General features: G+C 45.3%; 1 protein-coding gene across 1 annotated transcript in view; it reads left to right on the forward strand.

The window, feature by feature from the left end:
- Window positions 1–21,079, forward strand: part of ptch1 (patched 1) — a 47,833-nt gene that overhangs the window by 18,941 nt on the left and 7,813 nt on the right. Inside the window, exons 6-18 of the mRNA XM_034596134.1 lie at window positions 73–271; window positions 406–527; window positions 2,868–3,015; window positions 4,681–4,812; window positions 4,924–5,079; window positions 5,439–5,537; window positions 6,766–6,891; window positions 10,356–10,474; window positions 11,020–11,683; window positions 12,431–12,740; window positions 14,181–14,323; window positions 18,244–18,427; window positions 20,166–20,446. Coding sequence (XP_034452025.1) covers window positions 73–271; window positions 406–527; window positions 2,868–3,015; window positions 4,681–4,812; window positions 4,924–5,079; window positions 5,439–5,537; window positions 6,766–6,891; window positions 10,356–10,474; window positions 11,020–11,683; window positions 12,431–12,740; window positions 14,181–14,323; window positions 18,244–18,427; window positions 20,166–20,446 — 2,683 coding nt within the window. The remainder of the gene's footprint in view (window positions 1–72; window positions 272–405; window positions 528–2,867; window positions 3,016–4,680; window positions 4,813–4,923; window positions 5,080–5,438; window positions 5,538–6,765; window positions 6,892–10,355; window positions 10,475–11,019; window positions 11,684–12,430; window positions 12,741–14,180; window positions 14,324–18,243; window positions 18,428–20,165; window positions 20,447–21,079) is intronic.

The following is a 21,079-nucleotide window of genomic DNA, read 5'->3' on the forward strand; positions in this document are numbered from 1 at the left end:
TAGCTAAAAGTACAAATACACATCCTTGGAGTCATGGTTAAACTCTCCTCCTGTTTACTTTGACCTGTGCAGAGGTAAAGACCCTCTTCAGTGGACCAACTTTGACCCTAAAGATTTCCTTGAGGACTTGCGAAGGGCCAATTTCCCCGTGGAAGCCTTTGAGGACATGTTGGAAAAGGCAGACGTGGGACACGGCTACATGGATAGACCCTGTCTGAACCCTGCTGACCCCGACTGCCCCCTCACCGCGCCCAACAAGAACTCAACTAAGGTAGGGGCACATGCACGCTCAAGCTTTTAGCTGGGAATACGTGTGTGTAAAATATGAAACATTAATGTGTTAGTGAAACAAAACATCGTCAGCTGCTGACAGTATTTTCTCGCACGCTGCGTTTATTGCTCCAGCCGTTCGATGTGGCGCGGGCCCTGAACGGCGGCTGCCATGGTCTGTCCAGGAAGTACATGCACTGGCAGGAGGAACTGATCGTAGGAGGGACCACCAAGAACGGCAGTGGACCCCTGCTCAGGTAACATACCCACGCTTTCACATGCACACCCTCATAAACACTGCTGCGATCGCTGCAGCGCTTATTCTGGAGAGCGTGTGTGTGTGTGTGTGTTTTTGTTCTTTTATGCTCTCCGAAACTGCACATGCATGCATGTGCGCCGTGTGCTGTAAATCTTGCAGTCATTAGCAGATTCCAGTGAAATCTTAGAGCTCCAGCTGTTCCTGCTCAGCTTTGGCTGCTCTGCTTGGACAGTGCCCACTCATACACACACTCATACACACATGCCCAGAGTGATCTATTGCCTGCCTAGTTTGTCCAAATATACAGTAATTTCAGGTACATGATCTTAATTCCAGCATAAGCACCAAGACAAAGCTTTAAGATTATATGGTTTACCTATGGTCATGTAGTATACTCAGGTTTACATGTGCAATAACCACTATATCCTCCATGCAGAACACCTACATTCAGTCAGTTAATGTATTTTACAAGTTTTTTATGTACATTTAAAAATATACACGTTATTAAGTAATAGGAGGCTTCCTTTAACTGAGGAAAGCTGCCCAAATTATCCAATATTTTGGTGACGGACCATTTATTTTAATGTTAAAATGCAGTTTGGATGGTGCACACACACATACATGTACACACACACACACACACAAAATGACACACACACAGAGTACAGTGGGGTGCGTTGTTTGTTTTGTGGTCGTGTTTTTTCCTGGCAAGGTTGGGTCATTAGGGTGTCTGTGTGTGCCTGCCTGCCTGCGTGTGTGTGTGTGTGTGTGTGTGTGTGTGTGTGTGTGTGTGTGTGTGTGTATGTGCGGTTTAGTGGCTCCGTCCACCGGGCTGTTACTGCTGGCACTAAATTTCTACATCTTGTTTACTAACTGCCAACATTACCGTGATTATCACAATATTACAGAGATTACATTCATAAAGAGAACGAGCAGCTAACGTCTGCTCCTGTGGTTCGTAAAATTTGATGATTGGAAAATAGGTAGACTGACTTAACCACTGTTCTTCAGCTGCACTCACGTCCAGAGTCATTAGTTAATGACTAATCAGTTGCGTTGCTTTAATGCCGTCCTAATGTGCACACGAAGGCTGTGAATTCCTCACTGCACTCAATAACCACGACCCTCAGAAAATTAGTCGGAACACGATCAGGAACCTCACAGATCGGAATCGGATGCTTATTTTATGGGATCCTGCTCATTCCTATGTCGCTATCAACTTCAGTCAGTGATCTTATTTTGTCAGTACATTCCCCTGTGTGGATATACATGGATAATATAGGTGAGTAGGGAAATGTAAGCTCCAAGTCTCTGTGCATTTTATTCTGGCTAATATCACTAATATTATTAATAACAGACTAGAAAGCTGCTTTCAGATATGCAATGAAGTCCGGACATTCGCCCAAACTTTTCTGGAGGGGCTGAACATTTTCTGAAACTACAACTAGAACCAGCTCCGTTTTAGAATGGCCCAAAAATTAGCCCATGTGAGAATACAGCAGGACAATGTCAGGAAAATCCACAGCGGGGAACAGTGGGCAAAACTGGCAAAATACAAATATATCAAGATCAAAAAGAGTACATGTACAGTACATGTAGAAGACGCCAGCAAAGATGTAATCATAGAAAGGCAATGAGAGGTTTTTGGAGATGAGGGCAGACAAAAGCGCAGGAGGTAAAACTGAACTGGACAATCTCCTGCTCCATTCTTCATGTGTTCTTCAAGAAAATGGACATTTTTCGCTTTGCATGTGATATTGCCTCTGCATTGTTTTTTTGACTATTGGTTGTATAAAACAAGGATTTGAAATATAAAAAATGAATACCGCAATCAAAACAAGGCTTATTATTTGTTGCCTTATTATGAATATTTTAAATCTCTTTAGCATGTGGATATTTCTGCTGTGCAGTGTCTGGCAAATGGAGCGCGTTTCACGGCTATGGGCAAATTTATTCAGGGCCCAACATTCAAATCAGATGGAACAATATTATGCTTAAGCAGCAGGTGGTCTTAGCACACCACTGTTTATGATGACTGTTCTCCAATGGGCTCCAGATGCTGTGGTTTTGATGAATTTCGTTTTCCCTTCTTGGTTAAATTAGAGCCCTCTCTGTTCTGGGACCTCTGGTTTCGAAATTAAACTCCATTTTTAGTTTCTGGTCTTCATGGAGGATTAATATTCTGGTGTTATTCCATTCCTCTCTGCTTCTCTCATCCCCCTGTTGGTTTGGTGTTCCTCATGGACGCTCCCAAGTAAAGTTGATGTTGTCCTGCACCTCATCTTATACTCTTTTTTTTGTTCTCCCTCTTTTTCCTCCCTTTTTCCCGCCTTCCCAGTGCCCAGGCCTTGCAGACCATGTTCCAGCTGATGACTCCCAAGCAGATGTTCGAACACTTTCGGGGCTACGAAGACGTTTCCCACATCAACTGGAACGAGGAGAAGGCAGCAGCCATATTGGAAGCCTGGCAGCGGAGATACTCTGAGGTGAGGGGGCCAACAAAGAAAGAGAAAAGAAAGGGGGGGAAAAGAAGTCTGCCCTAAATCCTGTACAACAACGCTGTAAATCACTGGCCGGATACAGGTGAACATGGAAAGGCCCCATCCAAAGCCTGGGCCCCTGATAGATACTAGAACCACTGCTGGTGTGTGGTAAAGGGCTGAAGCCTCTCTCTCACTGCTCAGTAGAGAGGAGCGACAGAGCAACATGGAGAGCATGTCTGGAATACATTAACAGAGAGCTGGATATCTCTCTCTCCTCTCTCTCTCTCTTTCTCGTACTCGCATACAGACGCACATGCAAACGCACTCAAAAGTTCACACAAAATCGCTTTCCCAGCTGTGGCCCCATTGGTGGCTCACGTGTGACATCATCTGGTCTTTGTTTTGAGGGCCCCAACCTCTGTTCGACATGGTGTGACCTTGTGTGTGTGTGTGTGTGTGTGAGCGTACTATATGTGTGTGTGAATACAAATGCGTGTGTGCGCACCATTTATCTTGGGGCCCATGAGTCGCTGATAGAAAAGAGTTGTGATGGTTCAGATACAGTGTTTTTTATCAATGGCAGTAGAAGTTAAGAAGTAAAAGAGTTAAAAGTGTGTGTGTGTGTGTGTGTGTGTGTGTGTGTGTGTGTGTGTGTGTGTGTGTGTGTGTGTGTGTGTGTGTGTGTGTGTTTGTGTGTGTGTGTGTTATGAAAGATTTGGCATGTCTGCAATATTATCTGCTTGCATATCTGTGATTGACACATGCTTACATGGGTGTAAGTGTGTGTGTGTGTGTGTGTGTGTGTGTGTGTGTGTGTGTGTGTGTGTGTGTGTAAGTGTGTGTGTGTGTGTGTGTGTGTGATGTAGCGTGTGTTATCTAATGTGTGTCAGCCAGCTTTGCTCCCCACTGAGCAGTTACTACAGTTCAATGTTGAATCCATCTGTCTGCCCCCAGATAGTGCGAGAGAGAGAAGTTGGGCCCTGGTTCTGTGTAGATAAACCTCCCACAACCGATCAACTCAAACAGATTCAACGCATTCTACCAGAAATCAGATAGTGTGCAAGGGTCGGTTATGTACGGCGGAGTATTAGGGCCCTGTTGAAGAAAAAAAAGTTTTGATTTCAAGAATAAAGTGGTAATATCATCAGAATAAAGTCATAATACTACGAGATAAAGTCGTAATTTTAGGCTACATGTCATGTTAGAGGGGGAATATCACAAGATCAGCCTGTCGCCTGTGTTAAAACGCAGAATGTGGATCTTTTAAGTTATAAATAATAATAATAATAACACATCATATTTATATAGCGCTTTTCAAAACTCTCAAAGTCTCAATACGTTGTATAGGTTTAACAATTAACGTAATACTTAATAGTTTGACTCATTAATATCACATGATCAAAGTATCAGGACTTAGAAAAGATTGTGCGATTGTGTGTTGGTAACATACAACTGTTAAACACGTCATAGAAGCCGAGGTCCAAGTCCAGGTATCAGAATCGGTATCAGAACATCTTTAATATTTAAGACTGGGAATACGGAATTTGAGAAAAATGTACATTTTTGTGGGATGTATTTTATTTAGTTATAATGAACGTGTTCATCTTTGTTCTTTTATTGCATTCCAAACGTTTTTCCATCCCTGTTTCTGTTTGTCTCCGTCTCCAGGCGGTGCTGCAGAGTGTGGCAGCAAATTCGTCTCAGAAGGTCTTGTCTTTCACCTCAACCACTCTGGAAGATATTCTCAAGTCCTTCTCTGACATTAGTGTCATCCGCGTGGCCAGTGGATACCTGCTGATGGTGAGAATGGAGCTTTATAACTGGAAAAAATGTTTGTTCTTGATCTGAGAAATGCAAACAGTACTTTATAAATGATTAACAAACAATTCTCCATTTGCTGTTGGGGTTCAGCTGGCCTATGCGTGTCTGACCATGCTGCGGTGGGACTGTGCCAAGTCTCAGGGCGCTGTGGGGCTGGCGGGCGTCCTGCTGGTGACACTGTCGGTGGCAGCGGGCCTGGGCCTCTGCTCTCTCCTCGGCATCTCCTTCAATGCTGCAACCACGCAGGTAAATCACAAGCACGCCACTGGACAGGTAGTTTGCTTAAGTCAAGACCGACTGATGATTCACAGTGAAATAATAATTCTGAATTCGTTTTTAATTATATAGAACTTTTCAAAGTGTTTTACAAGTGCAAATAAAAGAGAGTAGAAATTACAACCAGCCGAGTTGTTTTCCCAACGTTCACGTGAATTTTCCCAGTCGAGAACAAATTTTTCCGATGACTACGACATCACATGAACGCACAAATTCACAGGATCTGAATATTTTCCCGCGGTGATTTATGGTGTTATAATCCAAAACTACGTTACTCTTTGCCGGGTGCTCATGCAGTTTGTGTGTGTGTTTGTGCGTGTGCGCTACAGGTGCTGCCCTTCTTGGCTCTGGGAGTAGGAGTGGACGATGTCTTCCTCCTCGCTCACGCCTTCAGTGAGACCGGACAGAACAAGAGGATCCCGTTCGAGGTGAGACAAACACCCACACACACTCGCCCTCTCCTACTCATCATGTTCCTGCCCCTCTGCTATCTTATCTCCTGCATAGAGGAATGTGTGAAAGCCTGTCTGTGCCTGTGATGTATGCATCAAACAACCCATGTGCGCCACACACACGGAAAACTGAACAGCAACCATTCCAGACTGTATTGAATCATTTGCATCTGTCTTCAAAATCATTTGTTGTTTATTTTTGTCTGTAGTTTTATCATAAATTATAAAGTTTCACACACACACATGCACACACACACACACACACACACACACACACACACACACACACACACACACACACACACACACACACACACACACACACACACACACACACACACACACACTTGCCTAAAGAAATAATCAGTAATGGCTCTGAAATACGTGTCAGATGAGAACACGTAGTTTAATAAAATTAAATTAAGTATTTTTGTATTTTTGTTAAACGCAACTAATTAAAATGACACAATAACGCAATTAAAGTGCAACCATGTGAGTGCGTGTTTGTGCCTGTGTGTGTTGTGCGGGGTTAACATTTCATCTCCAGAGGGGGAAAACACAGGCATGTATTTGCTTGTTTTTGTTTTCCCCAGCTTCCCTCCCCCTTCCTGCCCTCGTCTCCCTCATCCCCCCAGCTTCCTTTGTGTGGCTGAGATGAAAACTAAACAGAGCTGAACCTGATCTCTCCTGTCTGACGCACACACACACACACACACACACACACACACACACACACACACACACACACACACACACACACACACACACACACGCACACTCTAAGATGCACACCCCTGCAAACACTTCCTGTGTGGTCCTGCACGTCCTAAATCTTCATACAGTCACCGCCAAACCTTTCAGGGGTGTGTGCACACTCATCGCTACAATTTATTGTCAGAAATAGATAAAACGACTGGTTCAGCCACTGTTAGTTCACTAAAATTGATTTATTTTCAGAGGCAGCAGGTCATTTTACTGTCTCTTCCTTTTCCTCCCCTTTTCACACTCTTGTAGACAGGCCCAGGTGGATTATCCAAGTCCTTCAGGGCGTCAAGAAACATTGCAATCACTGTCAGTCATATCAGTATTATGATAATTGGACATAATGTCAAGTGCTACATGTTTTGCCTTCGGCTAAACTCTGATCAAAAGAGCAGAGTTTCTTCGATTTGCTTTCATCTGTCTCCCTGTGTGTCTCCTTCAGGACCGTACGGGGGAGTGTCTGAAGAGGACCGGGGCCAGCGTGGCCCTCACCTCCATCAGTAATGTCACAGCATTCTTCATGGCAGCCCTCATCCCCATCCCGGCGCTCCGAGCCTTTTCTCTGCAGGTATATGCCCGGTAGTCAGCGAGCGTGTGTGTGTGTGTGTGTGTGTGTGTGTGTGTGTGTGTGTGTGTGTGTGTGTGTGTGTGTGTGTGTGTGTGTGTGTGTGTGTGTTTGAAGTGTGTGTACATGTATGTGAGAGTGGGTTCAGCTGTGTGGGGCCTCTCTCCCTCACACTAATAGTCCTGTTCCAGTCCTCATTGGCTCCAGATTTCTCCAGACCGTAGTTTTATTGATTTCATTCATCAAACTGTAAGTGTGCGTTTGTGTGTGTGTGTGTGCATGTGTGGGGAGGAGTGTGTGTTTTGTTAAATCCATCCAGCCCTCTCCCTCCCTCTCCCGTTTTTGGAGGCTGTTTAGTGGTGGGCCCGGTGTCTGTCCAGATTGTGGCTGAGGTCCATGTAACTGAATCCCTCTGCATGTGTGTGTGTGTGTGTGTGTGTGTGTGTGTGTGTGTGTGTGTGTGTGTGTGTGTGTGTGTGTGCGTGTGTGTGTGTGTGTGTGTGTGTGTGTGTGTGTGTGTGTGTGTGTGTGTGTGTGTGTGTGTGTGTGTGTGAGTGTACTTCCATATCCTCACGCACATATGTATGTGTGAGTTTGGAGAGTTTTAGTATCTGTGTGGGAGGTTTGAAAAGCAATGGTAAAGCTTGTGTGTGTGTGTTTTGTGTGTATGTGTGTGTGCGTGCGTGTGCGTGTGTGCGTGTGTGTGTGTGTGTGTGTGTGTGTGTGTGTGTGTGTGTGTGTGTGTGTGTGTGTGTGTGTGTGTGAAGGTGGGGGGGATCCAGAGGGTAGCTCTGACTTTGCTCACATCTGTCAGTAATTATAGACGTCACCAGAACAGTGAAAACTGGGACAGAGTGAGACGTCTGTCAGTCTGGCCAAATGCCTCCAACATTAACCCATTTGTTTGCATTCAAACACTCACTCAGTCCCACTGATTCACACTGTACAGAGATATTAAACATCAATATAAACAAATAAATGCTGGATGAGCAATTAGCGTGGTGATTGGGTCAGTGTTGGATTTATATTGTTGAGTTTAGGCCAATCGGGATATGTCTGTAGATTCTTTACTCAGGGAAGGTGTTGCCATTACATTGAATCCTCTGCCTGCTGTATTTGTATTTGATTTAAAGCTTTTCTTATTACGTGTTAGGCCTTTTTCTCCAGTTAGATTTCTCCCTACCTCCTGCTGCTGCATTTCAGATAAAGTAGATATACAGATATACTTTGCTCATAAACTTTTGGGAAAAACATAGAAAGATTGCAAAGTTCGTCAGCTACCAGCAGCTAAATGCTAAAACTGTCATCATGAACCATATTTGTCCAACAAACATAATCAATAAAAACATTTAAAATAAGAGAAAATTTCATCAAAGGGAGGTATGGAAATTAATACTTATTAATACTTTTAATTCTTTGCTGTTGCCTAAGTGATTGATTGTACTGTAAGTACTGTATACACTTTGGTAGATGAGCAAAATGATATCTCTCTATCCTCTCACACACACACACACACATCCACACACACACACACACACACAGCGTGGCAAGATGTCGCCTCACTGAGTACAATATTAGCATGTGTGGATAGATGGCTTTAGTACCGCAAGTCTGTCAAACATGATCCATTTACCCCATGGGTCTAATCCACGCAGCCTCGTTTTACACACACACACACATGCACAACACACACGCATAGCATGCATACTTTGCACTTGTGGTTTTGTGACTGGTGGAGGGCAGACTCGCGGTGAGGTAGACTATCATGCTGATACCCATCTTTTATTATGGAACACACACACACACACACACACACATCACAACTGCAACCAGCGGTGCTCATCTGTCAGCCTTGTATCAACGCTGAGATGTGTGTTTGTGTGTGTGCGTGTGTGCGTGTGTGTCTCTTTATCACCATTAAAAACTTCCTGTTGTCGACTCCTCTGTGGTCTCATATCTCTCTCTCTCTCTCTCTCTCTCTCTCTCTCTCTCTCTCTCTCTCTCTCTCTCTCTCTCTCTCTCTCTCTCTCTCTCTCTCTCTCTCCTGCCTCAGTCATGTCCCTCGTTTTCTTCCTTCCATCAGCAAGAGAAAAAAGAGGAATCTTGTCCAGATAACAACACGAAAAACACACACAGGAATACACACATTCATGCGTGGAGGACAGATGTGATGATAAATCTCCCCGCTCTGGGGTCAGCTAGCGGTCGCTCTGTGTGTGTGTGTGTGTGTGTGTATGTGTGTGTGTGTGTGTGTGTGTGTGTGTGTGTGTGTGTGTGTGTGTGTGTGTGTGTGTGTGTGTGTGTGTGTGTGTGTGTGTGTGTGTGTGTGTGTGTGTGTGTGTGTGTGTGTGTGTGTGTGTGTGTGAGTGAGTGAGTGGAGTCATACTGTATCTGTCTGGACGTTAGTGGGCCAATTGAGAATTAATTGTTCTACTCTACTTACAAAGCTTTTTTCCAACTTCACCTCTTTTCTCTCACATTATTTCTCTTGTTGACTGAGTAGCGAGCTGTGGAATGAGGGAGGGCGAGGATGTGTGTGTGAGTGTGTGTGTGTCTGGTTGGTGTTTAGGTGTGGTTTAAGTAGGAGACTGTACCATTTTTTCTAAAGCTGGCAGCAGATACTTGTGTGTATGTGCTTTTTTGTCTGTGTGTGTGCGTAAGGGGTGTGTGTTGTCTGTACAGCCGCAACGCCTGCTCATCACCTCAGGCCCCACGGGCCTCTGGCTCCTTGGGTGGTCTGGCACGTATGTGTGTGTCTGTGAATGAGTGTGTGCCTGAGTGTGTGTGTGTGTGTAGTGGTCTGGCAACCACGCAAGATCCAGATTGTACTCTGGGAAGAGCCCCAACCTAACCCCAACCCCCATCCCCTGCTCCACTGCACCACCTTCAAATACTTAACCACAACACTGTACTGGCTTCTATTACACACACACACACACACACACACACACACACACACACACACACACACACACAGATGCCTTGCTTTTTCTCTACTCACTCCGTTTTTGCCTCGAAAGGAATTGAAAATGTGTTGAAAGGCATTTTTTCCTTGAAGCCAGTTTATTCAGATTGTGTTGTTTTAAGGTACTTTTAAGGGTTTTCCAGTGTTTACGTTAAAAGATAATAACTTTTACATTGACGGAGATGCAGAAACATTAATGGAGAAATACTTTTCAGTACATTACATTCGATTTTTACCCCATGATTTGAGCTTTTGTGTAGAAAAACATTTGTCTTGAGTTTACCTATTGCTCTTAGTGTGTTTAATTCTAATATAGCCACCTTTTTAAAGCCCCACCTTCTTTAGACTTTCTCCCACCAGACTTTTCTCCAGATCGTGTCACCTACTCTGTCTCCTCCATCATTTTTCCATCATATAAAGACGACTACATCAACAGCCCAATCCCTCTCTTTGCTAACTTATTCCATCAAATAGCCTGATTTCCTTTCTGTTTTTCTCGCAGGCTGCAGTGGTTGTGGTGTTTAACTTTGCCATGGTGCTGCTCATCTTTCCCGCCATCCTCAGCATGGACCTCTACCGTCGAGAGGACCGACGTTTTGACATCTTCTGCTGCTTCTACAGGTGTGCACACACACGTTTTCTTCTTTTCATTCCTAATGAAAGTTATTGCGTTCTCTGCTCATTCATTCACCTTTTTCATGTTTTCTTCTGATCTGTGATCTAACATTGGGTAACACGGATATCTCTGCGATATCTTCACCTTAATCCCTCTCAGTCAAACCCTAATTACTGCTTAAGTTGTCTGTTTCTGTCTGGCTGCTCTGAAACAGACTTGTCTGTTTATCTGTCACAGTCTTTATTAAACTCCGCCAGTCTGCCTGCCAGTCCGGGCTTGCTCGCTGGCACAGCGGCTGTACAGATGTGCACACACACACTATTAAATTCCCTTGTCGGGTCTCTGCTCCATATTTCATGCTGCTGGCAGAGAGAAGAAGAGTCACAATAACAGAGATTTTTTAAACAGATTTAACCTCTTATAACTTCTCTAGAATACTATAACATTGAAAGTTCTGAACAATTTCACAAAATCTGATTATCTATGTGCTTTATTTCCCCCCCCTGACAGTCCACGCTCTGACACTTCTCCCCTGTCTTTATCTCTTCAGCCCATGTGCCAATCGTGTGATCCAGATCGAGCCTCAGGCGTACCTGGATGGGGCGGACGGGAGTCGTTACAGCCCTCCCCCGTCCTATCGCACCCCACCTACCACATATCGCACTCCTCCCCCAAGCTACAGTAGCCCTCCTCCCTCCTACAGCAGCCATGGCTTTGCCCAGCAGACAGAAATCACCATGCAGTCCACAGTGCAGCTCAGGACAGAGTATGACCCCCGAACTCAGGCCTTCTACACCACAGCTGAGCCCACTTCCCAGATCTCTGTTCAGCCCATCAATACGGCTCAGACCAGGAGCAACCCAAGTGACTATTACTGCAGCAACGCCAACGGCAACAGGAGCAGCAGCAGCAATCTCAATAACAACAATAGCGGGAGCCGGAGCAATGGTGGGTCCAGAGGTCCCGCCACCTTTCCCCACCATCACCCCGCACCTCCTCCTGCAGCCCCGACTGCTAGCTCGCTTCCTCAGTGCGATGCGGCCTCGTCTGCAGGTCAGAGCCCGGAGAACAACAGCTCCACACGGAACCTGTTGTCCCAGTTTGGAGAAGCCTCGCTGGGCCTGCGCTGCCTCGAGCCTCGCTGCTCCCACTGGACCCTGGCTTCTTTTGCTGAGAAGCACTATGCCCCGTTTCTCCTGCAGCCCACCACCAAGGTGAGTTCAGTGTCTGTGTGTGTTTGTAGAATAGAGACATGGAGAACGAGCTTCTGTGTGAGTGGGTTTGTGCTGACTCACTGTGGCGATAATGTGAACAGGAGGGTTTGTCAGCAGAGCAGGAGTAAATCTGTGCTTGAAGTTGTGGTCATGTCCTATCTGAGTCACACACACACACACACACACACACACACACACACACACACACACACACACACACACACACAGTCTGACCTCAGTTTAGTGGGTGGCCAGTCCTCTCAAAGTCTTCCAGAACTGAAATCATGTGGTGGCCTGTGCTTGACTTTATTAAAAAACCTTGGTTCTTTTCATCTCACTGTCATATGTTTCTCCATTTATCCAAATTGCTTCATGCACTCCTCTGATGCCTTAATCCAATACTCCCCATTACTGTGAACGAGTTAAGGAAAAAACTGTCTTTTTACAACCTGGGTCTTATTTTCTTATTTTTTGTGGGGGGGCTGATATCATGGTGATGATCTGGGGCAACAAACAGAAGTGGTCATCAGACAGTTTATAAACAAATAGACGGTATAAGTGACTTGCGTTTAATATTTTAAATGTGCACCTCCTTTGTTTTGCCAAGTTTTGTGAGAAATTCCTCCAGTGCATCTTTTGGAATATCTTGCTAAAAGAGAGAATGCATTCATATTTTTGCAGGGTTTAAAGCTTTAAAGATGCCCGGCCATCATCGATAAATCCTCATTCTCATCCCTCTTCCTCCAGGTGGTGGTAATCGTGCTCTTTCTCTGCCTGCTGGTCGTCAGTTTGTACGGGACCACCCAGGTGAGGGACGGCCTGGAGCTGACGGATATCGTGCCCAGGGAAACCAGCGAGTACGACTTCATCGGCGCCCAGTTCAAGTTCTTCTCCTTCTACAACATGTACGTGGTGACACAGCGGGCCGAATACGCCAAGATCCAGCCGCTGCTGCACCAGCTCCACCGGAGGTTCCACACCGTCCGCTACGTGCTGAAGGAGGACAATGGGCAGCTGCCGCGCATGTGGCTTCACTACTTCAGGGACTGGCTGCAAGGTGAAATTCAACTTGATGTATGATTAGCAAGCACAGATTTAAATTGGACTTGATCACAACCTCTTTGTCTGTTTTTGACAATAAAGTGAGTCAGATGCAGCAACATGATTCAGACACTGTGTTAGATCATTTGAATGTTGCCCAAATTCTGACGTAAGAGATGGTTTTGTTATTAATACCTCGTTTGGTGCTGCTATTCAGTATCGTTCAGGCATGGAAATAATTTACTTTTACTTATCCTCGTGAAAACGTTTTGAGATCATAATTTCCTTCAGTGTTTTGACATGAATGTACAAGAAACAAGATGTTGGGCAGAGGTTCAGAAGTAGGTGGGATTGCAAAATGGACACTGACAGTAGCTGATTAAAATCACTTGTGTCTTCCACGAGAGGGCTTGATGGAGGAGGACGGAGTGGGAGGCCATGTTTTTATACTTAGGCCTTTGGCAGTGGAGATGGTTGCAGATGATGCTGGGATTGCACGCTGGCACTGAAATACACCAAATACTACTGTTTGTGCTGGCTACCTTCAACAAGGAGGCCATGTTTGTCTGTGTGTTAGTTTGCAGGATTACACAAAAACTACCAAGCTATTTTCCATGAAATTTTGTGGAGGTGTGCGGCATGACCCAAGGATGACTTTGGCAAGATAACGTGTTAGCCCTGGTAGTGGGATGGGTTCTCTGAGGTGTTAAATATTTTGGTGCATATCAACTAACCAGACTTTTAATTTAAACATTAAATTTGCATGATGGCAGGATTCACTTTGGGTTGGGTTGCTCGTTGTATACCCAGCACTGACGGTGCCTGAGAATTGTGACAACTCCACTTACTGACGTGCTGCTAACGATCGAGCAGATTGTGTGTGTGTGTGTGTGTGCGTGCGTGTGTGCGTGCCAGCTGGGAACCACACAGAGCGTTTGTGGGTGAGAGACGGAGGTAGAGAAGGAACTGTGTCTGATATTGCTCTCTGCAATGGTGGGACAAATTGGAGCCAGACAGGCCAAGCAAGAGACCCATAACAACATCTCCCACAGACAGACCACAGCGTGGGCCTTGGGGGAAAGCCGAGAGAAGAGTGGGGGGGGGGGGCTGATTCACATATGGATTAGAGAGCAGTATAGAAAAAGGAGACATGTGTTACTCATATATTCACTAATGATTGCTTTGAATCAAAGGCAGCCTATTTTCGGCTTTTGAAGAGGTTTGTTGGTTGAGAATTGAACTGCGTTATCATATTCATCAATCAGGAATACCACAGGGTCGGTGTTAGTCTGTTGCCGTGTTGTGTTGTGTTCTCTTGCACTGTGCTGGGTTTTTAATGTGTTGTGTTTGTGTTTTGAACTTTATGAGGGTGTTGCAGAGGATAAATGGACGGAGAATGAAACCTTTTTTTAAACATCCACATTTAACCGATCTGTCTGGTTGTGGTTTCGTGCAGGTCTTCAGCAGGCGTTTGACAAGGACTGGGAGGCCGGCCGCATCACCCTCAACAGCTACAGGAACGGCTCTGACGATGGCGTCCTGGCGTACAAGCTCTTGGTGCAGACGGGACGCAGAGAGAAGCCCATCAACTTCAACCTGGTATGTTCAAGCCCATGTCAGTTTTTCCCATGTGATTCATTGTCAAGATATGTGAGGGTGTACATAGAGCGTGCACCATGGACGTGAGGGTAGAATTCAGCGAGTTTGAAACGGTAATGGGAAATATAAGATTTCTGTGTTGGTACATTGTCTTTGTAGCAGCCTACTATTCTTTCAATTCTTTGATTGGGTATCAAAAATCATGGAATTTATAAGGTACTGGCAGCTGCTACCAAATTCCTGGTATTGTGACATCCAGTATATCTGTTTTGTTATGTGTGATTGGGGCCGAACGAGCCAGCTCCAGCTTAAAAAACTCTCTCTTTGTATTCCACTTCTTAGTCTTTCTTTCTCTCTATGTCTGTCTGTCTTCATCTTCTCTCGGTGATGACTTTACCGAGCCCTGGAATTTAAAGCTCTCACCGGGGCTGCAGTCTGCCTCTGAAAAACCTATTAACTCTTCATTTAAACCATTTATCCTCTGTGCGTGTGATGTGCATGTGCGCGGGGGCCTGGCAGTGGCTCTCTCTCTTTTAGCGTCAAGCCTCTAAGTCTGACACTGTGTCAGTGACTCGAGCCACACTATGTGAAGTTGGGAGGTTGAAATAAATAGAGACACAACAGAGAAATTCCTATAGGCCCCAATGGGTTCATAAATAATAAGCTTGGATTCTGCAGCCCCGTGGGACAGAATAATTTAAATCGTTGTGAAATTATTACAAAATATTGCAACATATTCACATTTGTTGTTGCATATTTTTGATAAATGATGAATTGAGGTAGATACATTGATGTGAGCCCTGTCTCCAGTGTGGCATTGGAGCCGCGTTTGACATCCAACAATGACACAAGCCACCAGGTGATGGAAGCCTTGAAAGGAATTTAGTGGAAGATCAAATCAAGTCTCTTCCATGTTAAGCAAAAGATGCCAAAATGTGATAATGACAAAAAGCGAAGTGGAAATGAGTCTATATACAGCTGAGGAAAGGAGCTGATATGATGCTGTTTTTAGTTTGGTACCACCACCGAAAAAAGCAACATACATGAATGCATGGCTGCATTCTCTGGCAGGAAACAGCGAAAACAGAAGATAAGGAACTGGAGAAGTATGAAAATAAAATTCTTGGATGTGATTTCTACACAAAACACAAAATAAACCACATTCCGTTCAACAATGAGATTATTTTCCACAAAGATAAGGAACTTTAACATAGCTCCACTGGGTCCTGTGTTTAATGATATTCATCATGTGTTTCTGTGTGTTGCGTTTGCATGTCGTCTTTTTCATTGAGCTCCATTGCAGTAGCACACAGACTCTTCCAATCCCTTTCCACTGGCCTAACAGGAAGCAGAGTTAGACCTGGTGTGCGGCCCTGTGACATCACTTCCTGTGCATGTGAGGGAAGTGTATATGCCGTGAGGCGTGGGGGCCGCCAGCAGAGCTGCCTGGGCTTCCCGTGACAGCTTGAAGACATACAGTTGTTGCGTATCCTGCTGTTAAATTCAATCCAGATCCTCTGGAATCCAGCTCTCTCTCGTGCTATCACTCTTGCTCTCTCTCTCTCTCTCTCTCTCTCTCTCTGTCTCTTCCTCCCTCCCTCGCCCTCCCTACGTGCTCCACTGCTGTGTCCTCTTTGAATCAGGGGAGCTCAAACACGTGGTTTCTTTTGAGGAAGCTCCGTGTGTGCATGTGCATGTTTTGAGTGTGCGTTCGGCCTTTTGTCGGTTGTGTGTGCACTTACAGCAGTAGCTGTTTTGCTTTGTGCCTTGAAATGAGGACCAGATCTTTTCCAGCCCTGGCAAATTGCAAAGCTAGATGTTTTATTATGATATGCCACTCCACGGATCCATGCAGAGGTGTTCTGCCTTTTGATCTGTCGCTGCTAACATTTCTCCCTGTGCCGGGTGACCATTCGTTCCTTATGGCCCAGGCCTGGGTCTCACGTGGAAGCTGGTTCTCCATGTTAGTGCGAGCATGTGTGCGTGCGTATGTGTACTTTGAAAATAAGGCAACAGAGAGATAAAGATTCAGAGTGAACGCAGGGAAGGAGGAGCTGGAAAGTTTGAAAAGTTCTAAGGAGGGCCACACTGACACTATCAAGGGCTCTTTTCTTCTCAGGTTTCTGGTCGGTCTGTGGCGCCTGGCATTCTGGGTACCCGTAGGGGTCAGGAGAAGCAAGTGTGAGCAACATTTGTACAGATGTTGTGTTATTTTTATAGCTCTACTCCATTTGCTGGGTGGCATTTCCTTCAGTGTTAACAACCAGGTTAACTGCACACAGACGTGCTCAGGGACTCCAGCCAATTTTTTTATTGTTACGCTAACTCAAGCAATTTTTCTCCCCCTGCCCCCTACCCCTCCTCGTCGAAACCCCCACCCCTACTCCTTCCTTCATCTACCTAGCCCCATGAGTCCAGCTTCACCCCCAAAACTCTCCCTGCCTCCGTGAAGAAGGGATTTATGGTTCCTAGAAGGGAGAGTGACAGAGCGGTGTGCTGTAATGGCTTTACCTCTCGGGAGGTAGCGATGCTAAGCTACGCTCCTCTGCCTCCACACGGGAGGTTGGAAGTAACGGCCCCGAGCGGGACAAGCCATTCTTAGTCTACACAGGGACCACAGCCATCACAGCAAATGACTGAAACAGAGCTCAGGAAAAATCTGCACATAGACAGACACATGGGTTGACAGGGAAAACAGTCTGAGGGAATTCAAGTTGTAGTGATGGAGGGAATATAGCTTTGACAAAGTAATGTCATATTTTGTGTGTCGACAGTCTACAGCCATGCAGCTCTGTGCTGTAGTTAGGTATGTATTTACTTATGTATTTACAGCTAGCAAAGCTTTAAAAGTTGGTTAGTTGTGTGTCTCTAGCATGAAATCGGGATTGTTGACGAACGCGTCAGGCAGGCCGATCACTCAGACCACAGTCCGAGGAGGTCTGGGACGCAGGATGTATGCAAACGCTTCTTGGGCCACATTGAAGGATAATAAACAGAAAATGATTTTAGAATTCTCATATTTTCCATAGATACACATTTTATATATCTATTTTTTTATTATACTACCTCAAATGACCAGTCTCATTGTCAGATTGGCTAAAAATATTGAAAACAGCAGTGACAGCCTTTTTGTGAAGAGACACATTCTAATGCCGGGTATGAACTGACGTACTTCGAACTGCCTAATCGGGATCAGATCACCCAAAAATAATGTTAATGCCAGGAAGGAACAGAGAGCTTGCGTCACATAACAAATATGAATATATTACTATGTTCAGGACTTGGTAACACATTCGACTGCGGCAGCTGCAACTCCTCTGTCAGAAATATATTCAGAGTGGTCAAGACATTGGGCCTGAGGTTGGCCAGCCAATATCTACTGTATGTAAAGGGAGAAGCTGATTCTGCATTTTCCATGTTTTAATGTGGCATGATAATTCTGGGAAGCCGCGATGAGAAGTACGGGAAATTCTCAAAAAGACGACCAGTGTTTGACTTGTTGATTTTTCTTTGGTTGGAAAGAGAGAGGGACTAATATTTGACTCTTATTTTGAAAGCTGCTCCGTTCTCTTGCACTGATGCGTGTGAATAAATAAGCACGTCTGTGGTCAGCTCACCTGTAGAATGTTTTGGTTCAACATGTCTTATTTCTATAATACCTTTTCGTGTCCAATGTACACTTGACGCCCGCATTATGATTTCATATGCAAGCTCCACCTCGTTCTTTAACCTCAGCTGCACTTTTTCCATTTGCTAATTATTTCATTTACAAAAAAGGTCAACGGTCTAAACTCCATCCACGGGTGTATGTCTGAAAGTTGTGTTTTAAGAAAACACAACAGAGCAGAACATAACTGTGTACTTCAATAATTGCATTATCATCATTAATTCATCCCCTCTCTCTTCTTTTCTTTCCGTAGTTGACTCGTCATCGGCTTGTGGACGCAGATGGGATCATCAACCCCGGGGCTTTCTACATCTATCTGACCGCCTGGGTCACCAACGATCCCGTGGCATACGCCGCCTCGCAGGCCAACATTCGCCCACACCCTCCAGAGTGGCCCCACGACCGCACCGACTCCATGCCCGAGACACGCCTCAGCAGTAAGTTCACGGGATATGGTACAACTGTAAAGGAGTGTAAAGGAATTGTTTTTCTTTCACACAAGGAAGGAAATTAAGCATTGCATAAATTTGAAATGCTGCAGTTCATACCTGCTACGTGTCGCAGCTCAAACAAATTGCATTTACTAGGTTCTGTCTGAAACTTTAAGCTGAGCTCCTTGTCTGCCTATTAGCTTGAAGACGGGGTGGTAGACTTTACCGTAGCACTCCGTTGTGTGTGTGTGTGTGTGTGTGTGTGTGTGTGTGTGTGTGTGTGTGTGTGTGTGTGTGTGTGTGTGTGTGTGTGTGTGTGTGTGTGTGTGTGTGTGTGTGTGTGTGTGTGTGTGTGTGTGTGTGTGTGTGTGTGTGTGTGTGTGAGCTCAGGTTGCAGGGCCGACGACCAAGACGTGGCTCAATGTGGTTCTTCTAATGGTGCCTGTGGTGACTGCTATAATCCTGGCTACCATGGGGCCCTAGTATTACACACACACATGCACACACACACACACACACACACACACACACACACACACACACACACACACACACACACACACACACACACACACACACACACACACAGGGATACATACACAAACATTATTAAATCCCAGTGACCCCAAACACTACACACACCCTGTTCTCATTTCCCTACCACACACACGGACTGTAATTCACATTAAAAAAAGTACATTCATGTTGTTGTTTGATTCCAGCCTGTGATTTGGTACAAGTCAGGAAGTGCTCCACGGGGGAGGAAAATGATTGGATAACAAGGAGAGAGACCGGGTTTTGGTGGGAGGCACAATTGGATAACAAGCAGGAAGTCCTTTACAGGGGAGGTAGGGGGGTGGGGGTATGATTGGATAAGCAGCGTGAAGTGCTCGGCTGTATGGGAGCTCCCCGAAGCGGATTGGTGTTGGCCCAAAGCCAACGTGTGTCCTAAAATTTATAGTTGAGACGAGAACAGGCCAAGCCATGTTAGCAAGTGCTCCAGTCTGACCCTGTCGGCACGGCGACATACACACACGCGCACACCAGCACCAGACGGCACAAAAACGTGTATTTCTATAACGAAAAAGGATAGTTAGTAGAGTGATAGATAGATGCAGCGTTTCAGAGTTTGCAGCAATGTGTTATTAAAAAATCTGAACGAATACACTCTTGTCCGCGCCAAAGATGACCTCATCGCTGCATGATGGTCAGGTACGTGTGGTTATGCATCCGTGTTATGCTTTAGGTGGCCGTGCTAAGTTTAGGGTGTGGTAATGGCGGCAGTTCTGACATTGTAATTACGGTGAATCAACGTTAGCCCTGACATGCTGCTGTGTCTGGAACTGATAGGCCCTCATTAGCCAAGCTGGCCCACAGACCGGCTGGGGTTGGAGTCAATGGAGCTCTGTTTCACACCGTTCCGCCCACCCCCGCCACACACACACACACACACACACACACACACACACACACACACACACACTTGCCCACAGATGTAGCTACTCTTGGAGCGAGGTTGGATTTGGGAGGGAAAACCATGATATTGGTGGTTTGGCTGAAGAGAGCAAATTATTTCTGCAGATTCGTTTAATCAGAACAGACAAATATTATCTGCAGATGTCATTGTTGCCATTGATTCATTGTCATATCCTTTTCTTAATGTTTATCAGTAATACATTTTTCTGGATCAAAATTTCATCATCTTGCAAGGTTGACCTTTCCTTTCATTTTTCTTTCCATCCAGTCCCGGCTGCCGAGCCCATCGAATACGCACAGTTTCCCTTCTACCTCAACGGGCTCCGCGAGACGCCGCAGTTTGTGGAGGCCATCGAGAGCGTGCGAGCCATTTGCAGCAACTACAGCCGACAGGGCCTCCCCTCCTACCCCAACGGCTACCCCTTCCTGTTCTGGGAACAGTATGTTAGTCTGCGCCACTGGCTCCTGCTGTCCATCAGCGTCGTGCTTGCCTGCACCTTTCTGGTCTGTGCCCTCTTCCTGCTCAACCCGTGGACCGCCGGCATTATCGTGAGTGTGACAGCAGACACAATATTACACAGTACAAGGCAGAGAAACAGGCATAAACCCATAGACCGGAGCAGACGTTGAGAAAGCTCTACATTTAGCTGCTCATTTTATTATCTACTAGTTTGATAGACCAGGCCAAAGTACATTTACTCAAGTATTGTGCTTAAGTACACTTTACTGGAATGTTACAATTGTTATTCTACTTTCTAAATCCACTGCACTGTTCGGAGGAAATTGTCGTATGTTTGACTAAATTTACCTGAAAGCTTGAGTTATACAAATGTTGCATATGAATGCAGAGCATACACATTTCACTAGCTTGGTAGCTAGTGATCTGAGCCTCCTTCCAGGGATGATTTGTGCTTTTAATGTTTGTCTGCGACTGCTGTTGTTTGTCGTCTTCTTCTTCTTCTTCTGTTATATTTCCAGTCGTCTATGCTAGTTCTGGATTTCAAAGTAAAAGGTTATATTTCAAAATAAATGCGTGGAAAGAAAAAAAGTATAAATCAACATCAACAATGACATTAAATGCAAAATGAATACAGATGCAAATGCCAAACCCCTGAACCTTGTTTGGGAAAAGTTTGGATTGGAATGGAGGATGGGTTTTGGAGGAGTAGCCGGACACAACAA

The sequence above is a fragment of the Hippoglossus hippoglossus genome, chromosome 9 (genome assembly GCF_009819705.1).
Source record: "Hippoglossus hippoglossus isolate fHipHip1 chromosome 9, fHipHip1.pri, whole genome shotgun sequence".
NCBI classification, from domain to species: domain Eukaryota; kingdom Metazoa; phylum Chordata; class Actinopteri; order Pleuronectiformes; family Pleuronectidae; genus Hippoglossus; species Hippoglossus hippoglossus.